At 38.2% G+C, this 14,769-nt stretch overlaps 3 protein-coding genes across 8 annotated transcripts; 2 read left to right on the top strand and 1 right to left on the bottom strand.

The window, feature by feature from the left end:
• The first annotated feature begins 2,600 nt into the window (after window positions 1-2,600).
• On the top strand, window positions 2,601-4,147 carry LOC131674857 (nucleoside diphosphate kinase). The gene is made up of 3 exons (XM_058953675.1): window positions 2,601-2,871; window positions 3,236-3,337; window positions 3,718-4,147. Exons 1-3 carry the CDS (start codon window positions 2,743-2,745, stop codon window positions 3,955-3,957), a joined length of 471 nt encoding a protein of 156 aa, XP_058809658.1. The 5' UTR covers window positions 2,601-2,742; the 3' UTR covers window positions 3,958-4,147.
• A 314-nt stretch (window positions 4,148-4,461) lies between these two features.
• Window positions 4,462-11,486, top strand: LOC131674854 (excitatory amino acid transporter 3-like). Of its 6 annotated transcripts, none has more exons than XM_058953670.1 (11): window positions 4,462-4,547; window positions 5,376-5,684; window positions 5,762-5,954; window positions 6,297-6,339; window positions 6,424-6,475; window positions 6,965-7,190; window positions 7,706-7,945; window positions 8,206-8,397; window positions 9,031-9,165; window positions 9,289-11,092; window positions 11,170-11,486. In XM_058953670.1, the coding sequence occupies exons 2-10, from the start codon at window positions 5,459-5,461 to the stop codon at window positions 9,431-9,433; spliced, it is 1,452 nt and encodes a 483-aa protein (XP_058809653.1). In that variant the 5' UTR covers window positions 4,462-4,547; window positions 5,376-5,458; the 3' UTR covers window positions 9,434-11,092; window positions 11,170-11,486. The 6 variants fall into 6 exon arrangements, with proteins under 6 accessions (XP_058809653.1, XP_058809651.1, XP_058809655.1 ...); XM_058953668.1 differs by having other exon boundaries at window positions 4,525-4,557; XM_058953672.1 differs by lacking the exon at window positions 4,462-4,547 and adding an exon at window positions 4,571-4,971 and having other exon boundaries at window positions 6,968-7,190.
• A 503-nt stretch (window positions 11,487-11,989) lies between these two features.
• LOC131674855 (tRNA (adenine(58)-N(1))-methyltransferase non-catalytic subunit TRM6) lies at window positions 11,990-13,943 on the bottom strand. The gene has a single exon (XM_058953673.1). It carries the CDS (start codon window positions 13,664-13,666, stop codon window positions 12,317-12,319), a length of 1,350 nt encoding a protein of 449 aa, XP_058809656.1. The 5' UTR covers window positions 13,667-13,943; the 3' UTR covers window positions 11,990-12,316.
• Window positions 13,944-14,769: the final 826 nt, after the last annotated feature.

Below are 14,769 nucleotides of genomic sequence, written 5' to 3'. Positions count from 1 at the left end.
TTCCGCAGTGAGATTCTTAAGGAGTTATTCGCGGAATGGCGTCTCGAGAAAGATTGCTATAATTAAGCTTCCGATAGGTTAGCCACTGATTCTACGAACACTGGTGGTGCTCTGCAGTCGAAAAAATCAAGTGATTCATGGCGGTGTATACTAACATAACAAATCTCTCAGCCAATTGATTTGCGACGAGAATTTCGCAGCCAAAGATCAAAGCGTCTTCTTAGAGTTGTCTTACTATTTAGCTGCGAGTTTGCAAACGATGCAATAAACAGTATAGCATCCGTGAAATTTTACGAACGAAAAATTGCTTTGGCAAGCGATGATATTTTTGCAAATGTTTACAAGTAGTTTCGTATATAGACGTCGATATAAAACGATGTGTCTACAAGGTTAGTAAAATCTTCAGAGCTTCGCTCTGCTGAATAATGCAATTTAAAGTTGAATCAATAACGCGCCTTTTCAGTAAGTTTCCAATATAATATTCCCTAGCCGATGTACAATGGCGCGGATTCCAGTGTAATATCCCTAGTCGTTGCGTGGCGCGTGATTGAAGTTCATTTGAATTCACTACCGTAGCGTGAAATAATAAGACGATACAATTAATATTAAATTGTGAACTGGATATTTAAATGAAAAATCGAGAACATTACAAAGTTGAAAACGAGTGCAGATTAATATATTGCAATAAAAAACGCAGTAAAAATTTTCTTCGTACATTCATCGAATTCTTTGATTGTCAATCAATACTCAAAACAACTTCTGTCATTTATACTTTTCTTACATATACTTGTATATCTCGTTTTGAGATGTACCTTACTCCTTTTCTTCAAAAAAGAAGGTATAGATGGAGCAGGAACGAATTCGTGCAATTGCCAACTTGTTTTCAAGAGATTATGAATAGTAGGGGACCTTCCTGTTGTTTTCTGGAATGAAAAGAAGTAAATCATAGTATGAAGACTTAGTAGAAGTTTGTTTACAAACAAATAGTTCCAATGATTAATTTATATCAATAAAACTTGTACCAATTAACTAGTACCAAATTAGATATTACGAACAGTTAGCTGTAATTTGCAGTGACTTAGAAAATGTCATTTTCAATTATTTTCTTCTAAGAGGAAATCTAAATTATAATAAAAAATTCCAGCCCGAAAGAATTTTAAAAATAATTCTGAATTTGAAGAAATTTGGTTTTATTAACATTCACCCCATTCAATAAAACGTTTAAATAATGGTTTATAGTTTAAAATGTTTTATTGCGTTTAAATAAAATTTAATAAAATGTTCAAGCAATGTTCTTTATAACAAGTCCATGCTTTTCCAACAAATCACCATTAAAAGCCTATTTTCGTGAAATCAGTTTGAAAGTGACGTCTCAATTCACAAGTTATTGAATAACATATTTTTCATTTCAATCTTTTCTGTGATATCACTGTCAGGAAACATCAACGAAAACAATTCATACTCATCGCCGCAATAATGTACAGATTTGTTTTATCTGCATGATTAAGCCCCCAAATAATCTCAGCTAAAAAACTTAAAAATGTAGAAGAGTGTATAGACGATGGCGACTGGATTTTTAGCCCTTACACACACACACACACACACACACACACACACACACACACACACACACACACACACACACACACACACACACACACACACACACACACACACACACACACACACACACTTCACTTTCCATTATTTTATAACCAGCAATATGAGCTTTGTGATGACGTAATTATTCTCGATATGTCGAATAATCTTTTCTTGATAATTAATTTAAAAGCATTAATTTTTTTTTATTAAAAAGTTTTCGATGAATTTCAACTATAAAATCATATTCTAAAAAATTCGACGTAACTTTAGATTTTCTTTATTTTCTTTATAATTCGAAAATTTTATATGTTGTCATTAACCGATCATTACATAATGAATTTAGGTTATTAAATAACGCTGCCTTCTGTACAAAGTTGGAAACAAATGCATTTTAATTTCTATATACGTACCGATTTACTTATTTGTTTTTTACCTTCACCAGCAAGTATATTGATTATATTTTACATAAAAAGAAAATTCCCATATTACTCTTGTATTTTCAATGTGAAGTAACTTATAGCGTGTCAATAAGAAATTCAGTATTATTTCGATACTTATTGTAAAGTTTATTCAATGAAGATTTGAAAAGGCTTGAAACCAAGCCAGCAAAACGTTATCCATATGAAGATTGTATAATCATTTATTTGACTCGCTTACTTTTAACGAAAAAATTATCTTGTTCTCTTATTTACTGGAAAAGTGCTTCGCTCATCTCTTGAACATTCGATTCGCATTCGTGCGTTACGTTATCTTCCGGCATATTCTTGAAAAGTAAAAATGCTTGCAACCTATGACACGACCTATGACATTGGTTTCACGCTACTGCACTTCACTGTTTTCTCGATTGTTATAATAATTTTTTCCTATTATAAAAAATATATCACAAGAGCAAGACTTACACCGAAATTCATCGTAACACGTTTTAAATTTGTCCTTCGCCAACGTCATTAGTGACGTCATATTGAATGTGGATTAGAGCGCCCTCATTAGTCAATAGTAGAACGAGAACCTGCGGCAGGCGGCTCAACATCTCTTGCGGCTCCTTACTTTCCACTTCTCTCTTCTCGCATTTCACCGGCGTCAGACACTCCTCGTATAACGTCTTCCTTGTAGAAATTTCGTTCAACAAAACCTGACAAGATGACCGACAACAAAGAGCGTACGTTTATCATGGTCAAACCCGATGGTGTCCAACGTGGCCTCGTCGGCAAGATCATTCAGAGATTCGAAGACAAGGGCTTCAAGCTCGTCGCCATGAAGATGGTTTGGGTAAGTGATGCCCGACACGTGGCTTGTTATTTTCTATTTCATAATTTTTCGTTCATAATGTTGTGTATTAGTAACAGTTCGTTAGTAATTGTTCGTTAGTCTATATTTTTATCTGGAGATTATTTCGGTTTTTTTTTATAGATAAGATGAGCAACTAGATTTCTATTGATGTGTATGTAGCTTCGACGACCTTGACTAGGTCTGTGTCGTGCAGCTGAGACCGTTAAATACGAATTGACAAATACTACTTTTTGGTTGATTCCTAGTTGGGTTTTAATTACTGTGTATAAATATGTGTAAATGTTTTTGTGACATCTATAAATGGTAGTGATGAGTTTACTGAAGTATTTTAATTTATTTTTAGCCTACCGAGCAGCTCCTGAAGGATCACTATGCTGATCTTGCTGCCAGGCCTTTCTTCCCTGGTCTTGTCAAGTACATGAGCTCTGGACCAGTTGTACCTATGGTGAGAATAGAATTTCATTATTTATTTAGTAAAATTTCATTTAACTTCAATAAGTAGCTTGAATTTGGCATTTTTTTCTTGAGGAAACCTTTAAACTACATGTGACCTTAGTTACATAATAAAATGTCAAAAAAAAGTATAATATGAATCAATGATATTAGAAGACTTTTAAAATACTTTGATATTTTATTAGCCTTTAATAATTAAAAATAACAAAATTTTTTATTTTTAAATTACTTCATTGAAAGCAATTTCTTTATTGGTGAATTTAAAAAGAGTTGAAATAGAATTAATTAAAAATATAAAAGTCCTGATACTGAAATGATGTTTGGTTGCTTAATAAAATTTTTCATATAATGATTTATTAAAAATCATTACAGGTCTGGGAAGGTCTCAACGCTGTTAAGACTGGACGTGTGATGCTTGGTGAAACAAACCCTAAGGACTCTGCTCCAGGTACCATCCGTGGTGACTTTTGTATTCAGGTTGGCCGTAACATCATCCATGGATCTGACTCAGTGGAATCAGCTAAGAAGGAAATCAAATTATGGTTTGGCGAAGAGAAGCAGAAAGAAGTCATTGACTGGGCTTCATGGGCTGAGAAATGGATCTATGAATAGATAAATCAATTTGATAAAAGAAAAACTTCATTCCACTAAATTTCTACAATCTGTTCAAGATAGGTGTAGACTTGTTATGCAATAATATGCTCCAGAGTTCATAATTTTTGAAAAAATTCTGCCAATTTTATGGCTAGCCATAATTGTACATACCGAAGCTGCCTGAATAATAAATTATTATTCAATCTGATATCACTTTGTAATTGCCATCCAAATATTCTCTACCTATATCTTGAAAATTTTTAAAATTACTGTTTTTGTAATATGTCTTGAAAACATTTTTTTTCAAATTATAAAATTGTTTTATACAATGTTTATATAATGTAACATGATTTTTATGTTTTACATTACGTTTTTAAATCAAAACTTTCCATTGATTGATAGAAAGAATGTAAAGCTACGCGTAAGCTCTACAAATTTATGATACTTCAAATTTCGGAAGTTAAATCATGATAGCAATTGTATGTTTAGTCTTGTTAACGTGTCAAGTCAAGAAGTGTGTGCGTAAGAGATGTTCCTTCTTGCTTAAAAAAAAAAGCCATCTCAGTCTGCGTCGTATCAGTAAGAAAAAAAGACGTACGAACTAGCTGGTACGTATACGTAAGTTGCATATCAGACATATCACTCTCACGAGCGCTACTGACAGTCAAACAATTTTTGTACGCGAGCTTGCAATGTAACACCGCGAGTGCTCGCGTTTTATCAGAAAATTGATACTACCTTGCTACTGTTACTGCTACACGAAAGTAAAAATGAACGTCGTTATATTTCATTCGCATTGTTGTAACTCTACCTCGCTCTGTGTACAAATAACATCACAACAATGTGAAAGAAAGAAAAATTGTCAATAGTTTACCAGACACGAGTAACAAAGTATACGTAGGCTTGCATTAATTCAATAATGCTGAACTAAAGGAGCTCTACATTACGTACGTGTGCTCCGTCATTTTTAAAGTGGCTTAGTTTTGGTACTTCAGCGTTGCGCTGACTGCAATTGCTCTTGCAAGAAGTCAAGTGAGTATAGTCAAGCCGCCACACACACGCACACACACGCGAACTCACGTACACATACGTTTAAAGGGTCCGCAAAAAGAGAATAATATTGCTGTTGAATAAAAACTAGTATTTATTTTGAGAGATTCGTTCTTGGCACTGCGCAACATTTTAATCGTTTAGACCTCAATCAATGTGTAAATTACTCCACTACTGATCAACTACTGATTTTAATGTTATCTACTTTTATCTGTTCGTCCAATCTATTGTTTACGTTACGGAGACTGCAGTTTATGCCACGGTGTGCATAATATTCAGAAAAGAAAGTGACTATATAACTGTCGTTAAAAAATGTTCGTTGTAGGGCGAGATAATAGCGACTATATTGGACAGGTTTTTAATAGCAATCACTCATTACGATTCAGTCGAATTCAGCGAATACGTTGAGCGCGCGGGCGAAAGCTGGCACGAAAAGCTCGCCTCTGCTTTGGAAAGACCGGGTGAGAAAATGGGCGTGTGGCGACCAGGACCAACAGCGCAGATCTTTCTGGGCATCTTCTGCGGTGTTCTGCTCGGAGTGGGCCTGAAATTCTGGACCAATCAGCCGTGGACGGAGCGTCAATTGATGTACTTGCAGTTCCCGGGAGAGCTCTTTCTGCGAACGGTCAACTGCTGCATCTTGCCACTCGTCATATCGAGTATCGTCAGCGCGAGCTCAAATCTCAGCAAATCTGGCAAGACAATTCAGACTTTACCCTCCGGCTGGTGAGCGAGCGCTTTGGCATTACATGTTACTGGGGTCGCACAACAGGTAGCATAGGGATCCAGGCGTTACTGTACTACGTAACCACGACTTCGCTAGGGATCGCTCTGTGCGTCACGCTGTCTTTGACCGTTCAACCCGGCAAATGGGGAACGACCGACGGAATCAATGCCACTGACATTCGACCGCGGCGCGCTCACGTGAGCTTCGTCACCGTCGACACGCTTCTGGATTTGCTAAGGTAACATAGCAACTTGCCATAATCAAGCTACGTTCTCTTTTTCCTTTTGTCCACCGTGTGAGAATCCGATCGCAGAGTCAACTTCGTCGGAGAGAGAGAATCGCGTTCGCGCAATCGAAGCACGAAATCGGTACCGTTTCTTTTTCCCCTTTTTCCCCGGGTTCTCTGCTTGGTTTTATCGTCCATGAGAGAAAACGCCTTTGTAACGGAATACAAGTGCTCGCTACGTGACGTATAGGGTTTGGAACGTTCTTGGCACAAAACTCCACGGGCAGACTGTTTATTGCAGCCTGTCAAAGTAATTTACGCTTTTGCTCTATTTTTCTTTTTACTTTACTCCAGGAACTTACTGCCGGAGAATCTGATACAGGCCACACTGTCTCAGGTAAAGGATGCACATTTTTTCTGGAAATAAAAATTATCCTTTTGCTCAGTTTTATCGTTTAATTTGCGTATGTTGTTTTTTCAGTATCAAACAGTTTTAATTGATTCAAAAGTAAATGTATCCTGTGATAAAATAGGTAATTATGTCGTTTAAACTGAAGAACCGCGAGAGTCATTCGGAAAAATCGATGCGCGCGTTATAATTGAACATTTTTTTGAATTTTGATGAATTTATAGCACTCAGTATTTGAAACGATTATAGATTGATGACGTTTTTAGACCACCGATGTGGGTGATAAAATTCGAAAGATATGGTGAATCCAGCGTTTGAATCAAATTGATTTTGAAAAAATTTATGAGCTTTCCTCTTAATCGTTGAAAATTGTAATTTTATTTATTCTTCGAATGTTCGCAATGAATCTTATTAACATCGAATACGTCAAATTAAGATGGAATAACGCGTGCCTTCACAGACTCGGTGACAATTGCAAAACAAAAAAAAAACTGCTGCTCCTCGTCGAACGATCGTCGCGTAATCAGTGCGCAATTGCGCAACGCAGGCCGTAAGAAGACGAAGCGAGCGAGTCGTTCCGGCAACACCTCTCACGTGCATTGTCATTTCTCAGCAGCGGCGGCGACAACAGCAGGTGACTCGCCGGCGACAACGCCGGTGTACGACATGGGAATATCGCGCGAGTACGGCAGCGGCACGAACGTTCTCGGCCTGGTGTTTTGCGGCTTGGTATTCGGCCTGACACTCGGCGCGATGGCCGACGAGCACAAACAGCCGTTACAGAGCTTTTTCCGCAGCCTCGCCGCTGCCACTGCCGAGATCATAGACCTGGTGATCAAGTAGGCACCGCCCCTTGCCCCATGCAAACCACCAAAGTATACGACGCGCGCTAACCAGAACCGAGGCTTCGCTTCTCCCGGGCTCGCTCGCGATTCCTCGAGCGCAATAACGCCTACCGGCCCTCACCGCGACGACAATTAGACTCGGAGCGCCGATGAGGACCGATAACAAAACGGAAAAAAAAAAAACACGTTTACTCTCCGATGCGTTCACTTGTACTTTCGCCTCGTGTCTCGGCGCGCGCGCACGGGCCGCTCTTCTCTTCTAGGCATCGATCGAAAAGCGTCGACATTGTCATTCGGCACGAGGCACGAATCTCGCTGCCGCCTGAGAACAGAAATGTAGAATTCCGGTTGGACGCGAGGAGGGCGCCCGTCGCGGCATTTGTCGAGGAAATCTCGCGCGATCGAAAAGGAGAAGAGCCCGAATAATCGGGCAACGGCATCTACGGGCGCGGTGCAAACTAATAAATTGCCTGCGTGTCCGCGGAGCGATATTTCGTCTTGTTTTGCAGGGCTGCGCCGATCGCCGTAATATTCCTGATATCCAGCAAGATCCTGAGAGGCGGCGAGCAGTCGAGCGGCCTGGAAGTCGCGCGACTGGGAATCTTCGTGTTAACGGTGTTCGCGGGTCTGGCGATTCAAGCGCTGCTCGTGCTGCCGCTCATTTACTTGGCGTGCACGCGCCACTCGCCTTACAAAATAATTACGAGCGTCGGGCCAGCTCTCATTACTGCCTTCGGCACTTCTTCAAGGTGCTTTATCCTCCGACTCGCGCAAAACCAGTTGAGAGCAGTCCAAAATCTCGATCGCTTTTTCTTTTCCTCTTTCCTTCTTCTTTTTTCTTTTTCCTGCCTTTTGCAATTATCGCCCAAACCCTTAAACGACGCGCTGCCATTTTGCGCTCGCGTCCTTCGCGAGTTTGCGATATCTCGACAATTTACTTTTCTTGCGCCGCCGGATTTTTGCGCCAAGACGCTCCGCAGAACTCATAATCGTAACGTGATCTTTTCAGCACGGCAACGGTCCCAACAACGATCAGGTGCCTCGATAAACTTGGCATGGATCCACAGGTCTCGAGATTCGTGGCTCCGATCGGGGCGACGATAAACATGGACGGGATCGCGCTTTACGAGACTGTCGGTGCACTTTTCATTATGCAAATGAGAGGTCTAGATTTATCGCTTATGCAGACCGTAGCCATTAGGTATGCTATCGCACAAAACAATTAACTCGCCGTTTGGCACTTCTGAAGAAATTCGACGATCATCGTTCAATCTTGGATTGAGCGTCACTCGGACGCGTCGTTGTTCGCGCGCGTAGACTTTTTTTTCCGGCGGGGCTGATAAATTTATTCTTATGCATTATTCATGGATATTATCCCATCAAGCTCGAAGGGTTCGCGGAACTCAGATTTATGCAACTTCGAGGAAAAACACGGCTAATATTTTTTTGTTTTGTTTTGTTGATCGAAGCTATTTAACATGTATTCACACTCATCGATTTGCCAATTGAGTTCAATTTGCAGTAGTTCGATAATCGTCGTAACGTTTCCAAATGCATTCGACCGATATTGTGTTTTCGAAAAGCGAATCGTTGTTGCACTCGTTTCTTTTCGTGAATTAACGTTTTCATTCGAGCGCGTACTCGACGTATAAAAATCGTGCAACGCAGCAACGGCTTTCCACGTGCTATTTATTGTTTTTTTTCCATTTTCATTTTCTCTTTTCGATAAAAGCCAGCTTGACGCTTTCGAAACATCCTCGCGTAGTTTTATAAAACGCCACGCGAAATTAGCTCGTAATGGCTAGGTTTCACGTCACGGTTGGGCTTGTTGCAGCATCACCTGCACATTGTCTTGCATCGGCGCTGCGGGGATGCCGAGCGGCGGCTACGCCATGCTAATTATGGTGCTCAATTCCTTGGGCATTCCCGCCGAGGATGTTACGCTAATTATTGCCGTGGATAGTTTTGTGTTAAGTATTCTTCGTGCAGCTAATCATTTGATCGATGGTTTTTTCCGCGAAACTGTCGCTGCAAATTAACAATGCAAATTGTTTTCATCGAGTCGAATGAAACTTGTGGTTGGTTTTTTCAGTGATCGATTCAGGACGACTGTGAATATCATAGCCGATTCCTTAGGAGCGGGTATTATCAGTGAAATAGTCAGAAAAGAGAAAAAACGAGCCCGTAGAAATGGTGAAATTTATAATGTAGTTTATACGCCCAAGGAAGTGGAATGACTGCACGCATATTCATTTCATATTTATTTTAATTATCATAATAATAAATTTGTACAAATCTAATGGTTGTAAAAGCTAGTATTTACGAACAGTGTAAATCAATTTATTGATATATTTTATGTAAAATGTAGATTTTCAAATTTCTACAACTACGATTGTGCGTTACACGGTCTCATAATCATCCAACGCTAAAGCGCGCGTTTGTGCGATACGGTTCATTTCTAAGAAAACTAATTTGAATGGAGCATTGTATCTTTCTTTTCTGGAAGTAAAAATTCATCCGATGAAAACATTATCCTTCAATCGAGGAGCTACTCGCTTATAAGTATTATTAAAAGTAAATATAACTTAATTTAAAGTCATGCGTTTTTCCCTCGCAACTCTTGATTCATCTAACATTTTTTTCAAGATTTACGGATGAATTTTCCCATCTTTCTTCAAAAATTGTACAAGTTTTCAGGATTTTTATAAAATTTTACGAGCCTTGTAATTATACAGCGCACTTTTAAAATGAAATTCACATTTGAAGAATTCAAATTTTCTTAAATCGTCTAGGGCTTGATTATATAACTTATACGTATACGTGAAAAGAAACACGTTCATATTGCAATATGACAGTCGACCGCTTTTGACTTAAGTGATATAAAATATATGATAGAAAAAAAGCTAATAAACTGCTTGCTAACTATGAAATATTTGTAATAAAGGACGTTAAGGTTTTAAAAGTTTTCATGATTCAAGGTTTTGTTAGCTCAACGTGACCTTTTACCGGAGACGAATATCACTTTCGGCTATATAGCATTTTAATAATTGCTTAAACTATCGGCTTTCATCCGAGACACTGCAGTCCGACAGCAAATAACCAACCACTTAATCGTTTATTTTCTCTTTTGAGAGATGAGTTCTTATCCGAGAACACAACTCTTCTCTTACGATCCTACTGTACATGTTTTAAAGCATTTAACTGGCTTTATAATAAATATTCATGATAATTCAATAAAAACTATAAATTGTTATTTCCAAGCGATCGCTTGGTCGCGTCGTTTACTGATCACGAGTCAGACAAGTAAGCAACGTCGAACGTCGCCCGCATAGTATCACTAACTCACGCGAATAGGCCCATAAGGAGCGCCACGAATAATCAGATTCAACTTATTTTTCGCGGTTATTGCAAGTGCTCGGATGAAGGCGCGATTATTTGCGATTTCATAATGAAAATCTACACGCCTAAAACTTTCAAGGATAAACACGGTCCTTGGTATACATTTCTGCATATTTCAATGCTTTTGGAATAAATAGGCTTAAGATTTTATTTTCGTCATAACGTGACTTGTGTTCATTAAATAAGCCACCGAAAAATGTGCCGGTATGAGAAAGAATTTCAATAAAATACGAATAGGAGTGTAATTTTATTGTTAGTATCAGAAAAAGTGCGTGTGGAAGTAAAATAAGCCATCAGGCGATCTCGGCGTCAGGAGTCAAGAGTTGGAGGCTGTTACCAAACGAAGAAAAAAAGAGGCGGAAGCTAGAGTGTAAACAGTTGGAGGCTATAGAAGAGGCTAGAGAAAAGCAGATTCAAGCTGAATCAGATAGCAGAAGTATGGCAAAAAACGAATGATCTAACAACACTGACCAATTGGTTTGCCAACATTACGTTACGTAAGAGTATAACATTGGCGACTATTTAATCGCGACGCTCACTGCACTTTACATCAATACTGCTTTCCCGTTAACAGGACATTTCAACCGACGATCACTTTCACGAATACTGTCAACGATTTGTTCGACAGATTTTCGTGCGTACGTGTCTACAACCCTATGATCAAGGAAGTTTATCTAAAAGTTATTATTACGTTAACGAAAACAACCACAAACCGGAGGCTATACTATTTGTCGCACACTCGCCGCTCAATCTACATTTCAGGTTTGTCTAAACCAAAAATCTGTGAAACAATAAAACATTCGTTTCATTGCGAATCGTACTCTCCAAAGTAGATATGTGTAAAGTTTTAGTAAATATATAATGAACAAAACAATTTTACGAAGCAATTAACTTGAATGCAGAATAAGTTACTTTGTTGATTCTCCAATGTAATTCATTTTCTTAATATATCTTACGTTATTTATTGTTTTATGTTAAAATCATTTCATCCGAGTATCGACTTTTATCTATAAATCCACTATGAATAATAGCTTTTTAGATTTACTTTCCTGAATTTGAAAAGATCCATTTAATCTGAATAATATATTAAAAAACAAGAAACATTAAACAAATTTTTAACTCCTCAGGACGAATAAGTTGCTTTGTTATCAATAATAACATACGTGCATACGAACTGACTACGATATTGACGTATACAAATTCAACATAGGTACTCAATATAGATAATGACTAAACTTTAGTCTATATATTCTTCAGATTTTCAGAACATGTTATTTTTATTATGCTTTGATCCAAAAAAATTACTGAAAAAATAAATCTTTCATTTTATCAGTTAACTTCTTCTTTATAAGGAAATGCCATTGCTAGAAAAGAATATACTGAGCAAGTATATGTAGCAAGACAATAATGTAATTTATAAGTTGAAATAAGCAAATTAAACCTATTTTTCATAAAATAATCATTTTAATTATCAAAATAATACAGTTGTACAGGATAGAATGTTTAGATGTAATATTTACAAAAAGAAATACAAAATCAATTTATAGTTCATTTTTTAAATTTATAAAAATGTGTTCAACAATGCTTCTCATCATATGAGTATGTACATTTCGCAACTTTGTATGTACATCATTTTTCTATAGAAAATAGTTTATTTACAGAAATCTCTTACAGGCTTGCGTTGATCAGAAAAAAATTTGTTTAAAACAATTCAAATTATATCATTCGCTAATAGTATAACCAGTGAGTAAATAACCACCACAGTCATTCATTAAAATATCTGGATGAGTCCTGTCTGGCAAGACTTGATATAATCTTAAGAAATTTGAAAAAAGCCTTATGTTTATCACACTGTTTTCCTGCTTCAATCCTACGTATGTTTCCTGAAGAACTTCTCTATTCGCATGATAAATTACAAATGGTCTGGATGATTGCACAAATGGTAACAGCCCTTTAATAATATTTAATGGATGCTCCTTTGCAATTATAACTAAACTGTCAGTTTTCGAGTGCAATACTAATTCCACAGCTTTCTCTATATCCAATACTTTTCTTGATTTTTTAACAACAGGCCCTTCATATTGAGGACTATCTATAGCTTTTCTCTTTAAACCACTAGAATTTGTACTACAATTGTTTTCACAGTTGTCTTGAGTTTTATCAGATACACCTTGATTATCAAGCGTTAGTGTTTCAGTATTTATTTCCATTGTATTTGAATCTATCGCACTACCATTTGGAACCTTATTTGCCTTGTTATATAGCTTAAGAAAGTCAAATACACTAGCAATAGTTAGTCTAGAAAATTGTTCATCTGGAAAATTCATAGCTCTTGCAATAGGCATTTGGGGTAGATGATCTCCAGAGTGCAAATAAACTAAGTTGCCAGAAGACTTTGCACCAATTCGCGATAACATACCTGCTGCAACAAGGCCAGCAGTTCCACTGTCATATAACATAAACGTGCCTTCAGATTTTACATCACTGTAAGAAAGTATCTGAGCCAACGAGTCCATTCTCAAATTGTAAATCTTTGCAGGATCTTGTCTCAAATAAATCTCCTGTAATGCAGCTAGTGTTGGCTTGTGAACTGAAATAAACTGGCAATATTTCTTCTCCTTTTTACGAATATACTTCTCTTGTGAGTATTCAGTTTTCTCAGTAAAAGAAGCATTATTTTCAATAAGACTGCTTACTATTTCGCGTCCAGATTTTCCAGCATCTTTCAAACTCAAAATATCATCCTTAGAAAGTTTCTGTGATTTGCCATCATCGTTGATTGAGCGGTTGTCATATCCACTTGCTATTTTATCCTTCAAATCTTCCAATGAATCTTTTTTTTCAGCAACTATCAGAGTCATTTTACTTCTCTTATCTCGTTTTTCATTTGAACTTATCACTTTGTACGTCGTCCAGAATGGTTTTCCAATGATTTCAGTCATTTTGATCTCTTCTTTGCCGAGATTCAGCGAACCGGTCTCCGAAACTCTATATACTTTCTTGAAATTCAATCTTTGAATTATCACGTGGCTGCCGACAGTCACCAACTCTTCCGATTCACTTTCAAGCATTGTTAAGTAATTTTATATAAATTTAAAAAAGAAATAACAACGCCTTGTTGACAATGCTGGGTAAACTCACTTGACATGTGTTTTAGGTTAGAGTAAACACGTGCAACTCCTGCGCGCGTCGTTTCGTATACTTTTGAAACTTTTCACATATTTGCCGTCCAAGGCGCTCCAAATTAATTATCTGTTTTACCCAGAAATCTATTTCTACTCGAAATAGTTACCCGAATATTACAACTAGTATACAAAGCTATCTCGTATACGATAATCTAAAGGAAGCTATTGCACGAGAATGAAGTTTGAAGTAGTAATTCCCTGTTAAGTCAGACGTCAAAGTTTGTCATATCCATATTAACTCATAACCATATCGTCATTAGCAATATCCGTCGTTATGCAATTTCTCTCAGCAACACAACGAAGAAAGAGACTCAGCCGAAGAGATATTGTTTTACATATTCACGTTGTCAAGTCATCCTTGTCCCGCAAATACATATTTCACCTTGCTCCGCTTCGATTATACCATAGCGACGCTGCGCGCGCGAGAGAAGTAAAAGCGAAACTTTCTGTAATTTAATTCGGCGTAATGAAGAGGCGGAGTATAAAAAGTGATCGTAATCGTGCGAATTTGAGCTAGTGAAAGTATATACACGCGCACGCGCGTCGAGATAAAATTTAATTTCCACTGCGGCCGTGAGCTTTCGCTTATTTGCATTAGCGCGGCGCTCGTTAACGATGCGCATCTTTTCGGCGCGTAATTACAAGAAAGTCGTCGCCGACGTTCGCAGAGCGCGCAAAGTGCGTCCGAGTCTCCCCTCGCGACGATCTCGAAACGCGGCGGGCTCTGCCAGGCTGCGTCTGCGACCTTTCTAAAACGTACGGCGATCACTCGGAACGAGGCGGCATTTCGTAACAGGCCGCGCGACCACGTCGCGCCTTTTCGTCGCGGTGCAGCGCGCTGAATCTTGGTCACGGCTTGCCGATCGCTTTTTCAATATATCCCCGAGGTGCGCGCACGCGCGGGCTCTACGATGTATACATATGCTTCGAAAGCTGGCGTAAAAGTGAGAGAGAGAGAGAGAGAGAGAGAGTCGTATCTCTTACTCGTC

The sequence above is a fragment of the Phymastichus coffea genome, unplaced genomic scaffold (assembly GCF_024137745.1).
Source record: "Phymastichus coffea isolate CEN01 unplaced genomic scaffold, Cenicafe_Pcof_1.1 PCOF00323, whole genome shotgun sequence".
NCBI lineage: Eukaryota > Metazoa > Arthropoda > Insecta > Hymenoptera > Eulophidae > Phymastichus > Phymastichus coffea.
The sequence above is the reverse complement of the archived record's forward strand: the minus strand, read 5'-3'. Positions and strand labels throughout refer to the sequence as shown.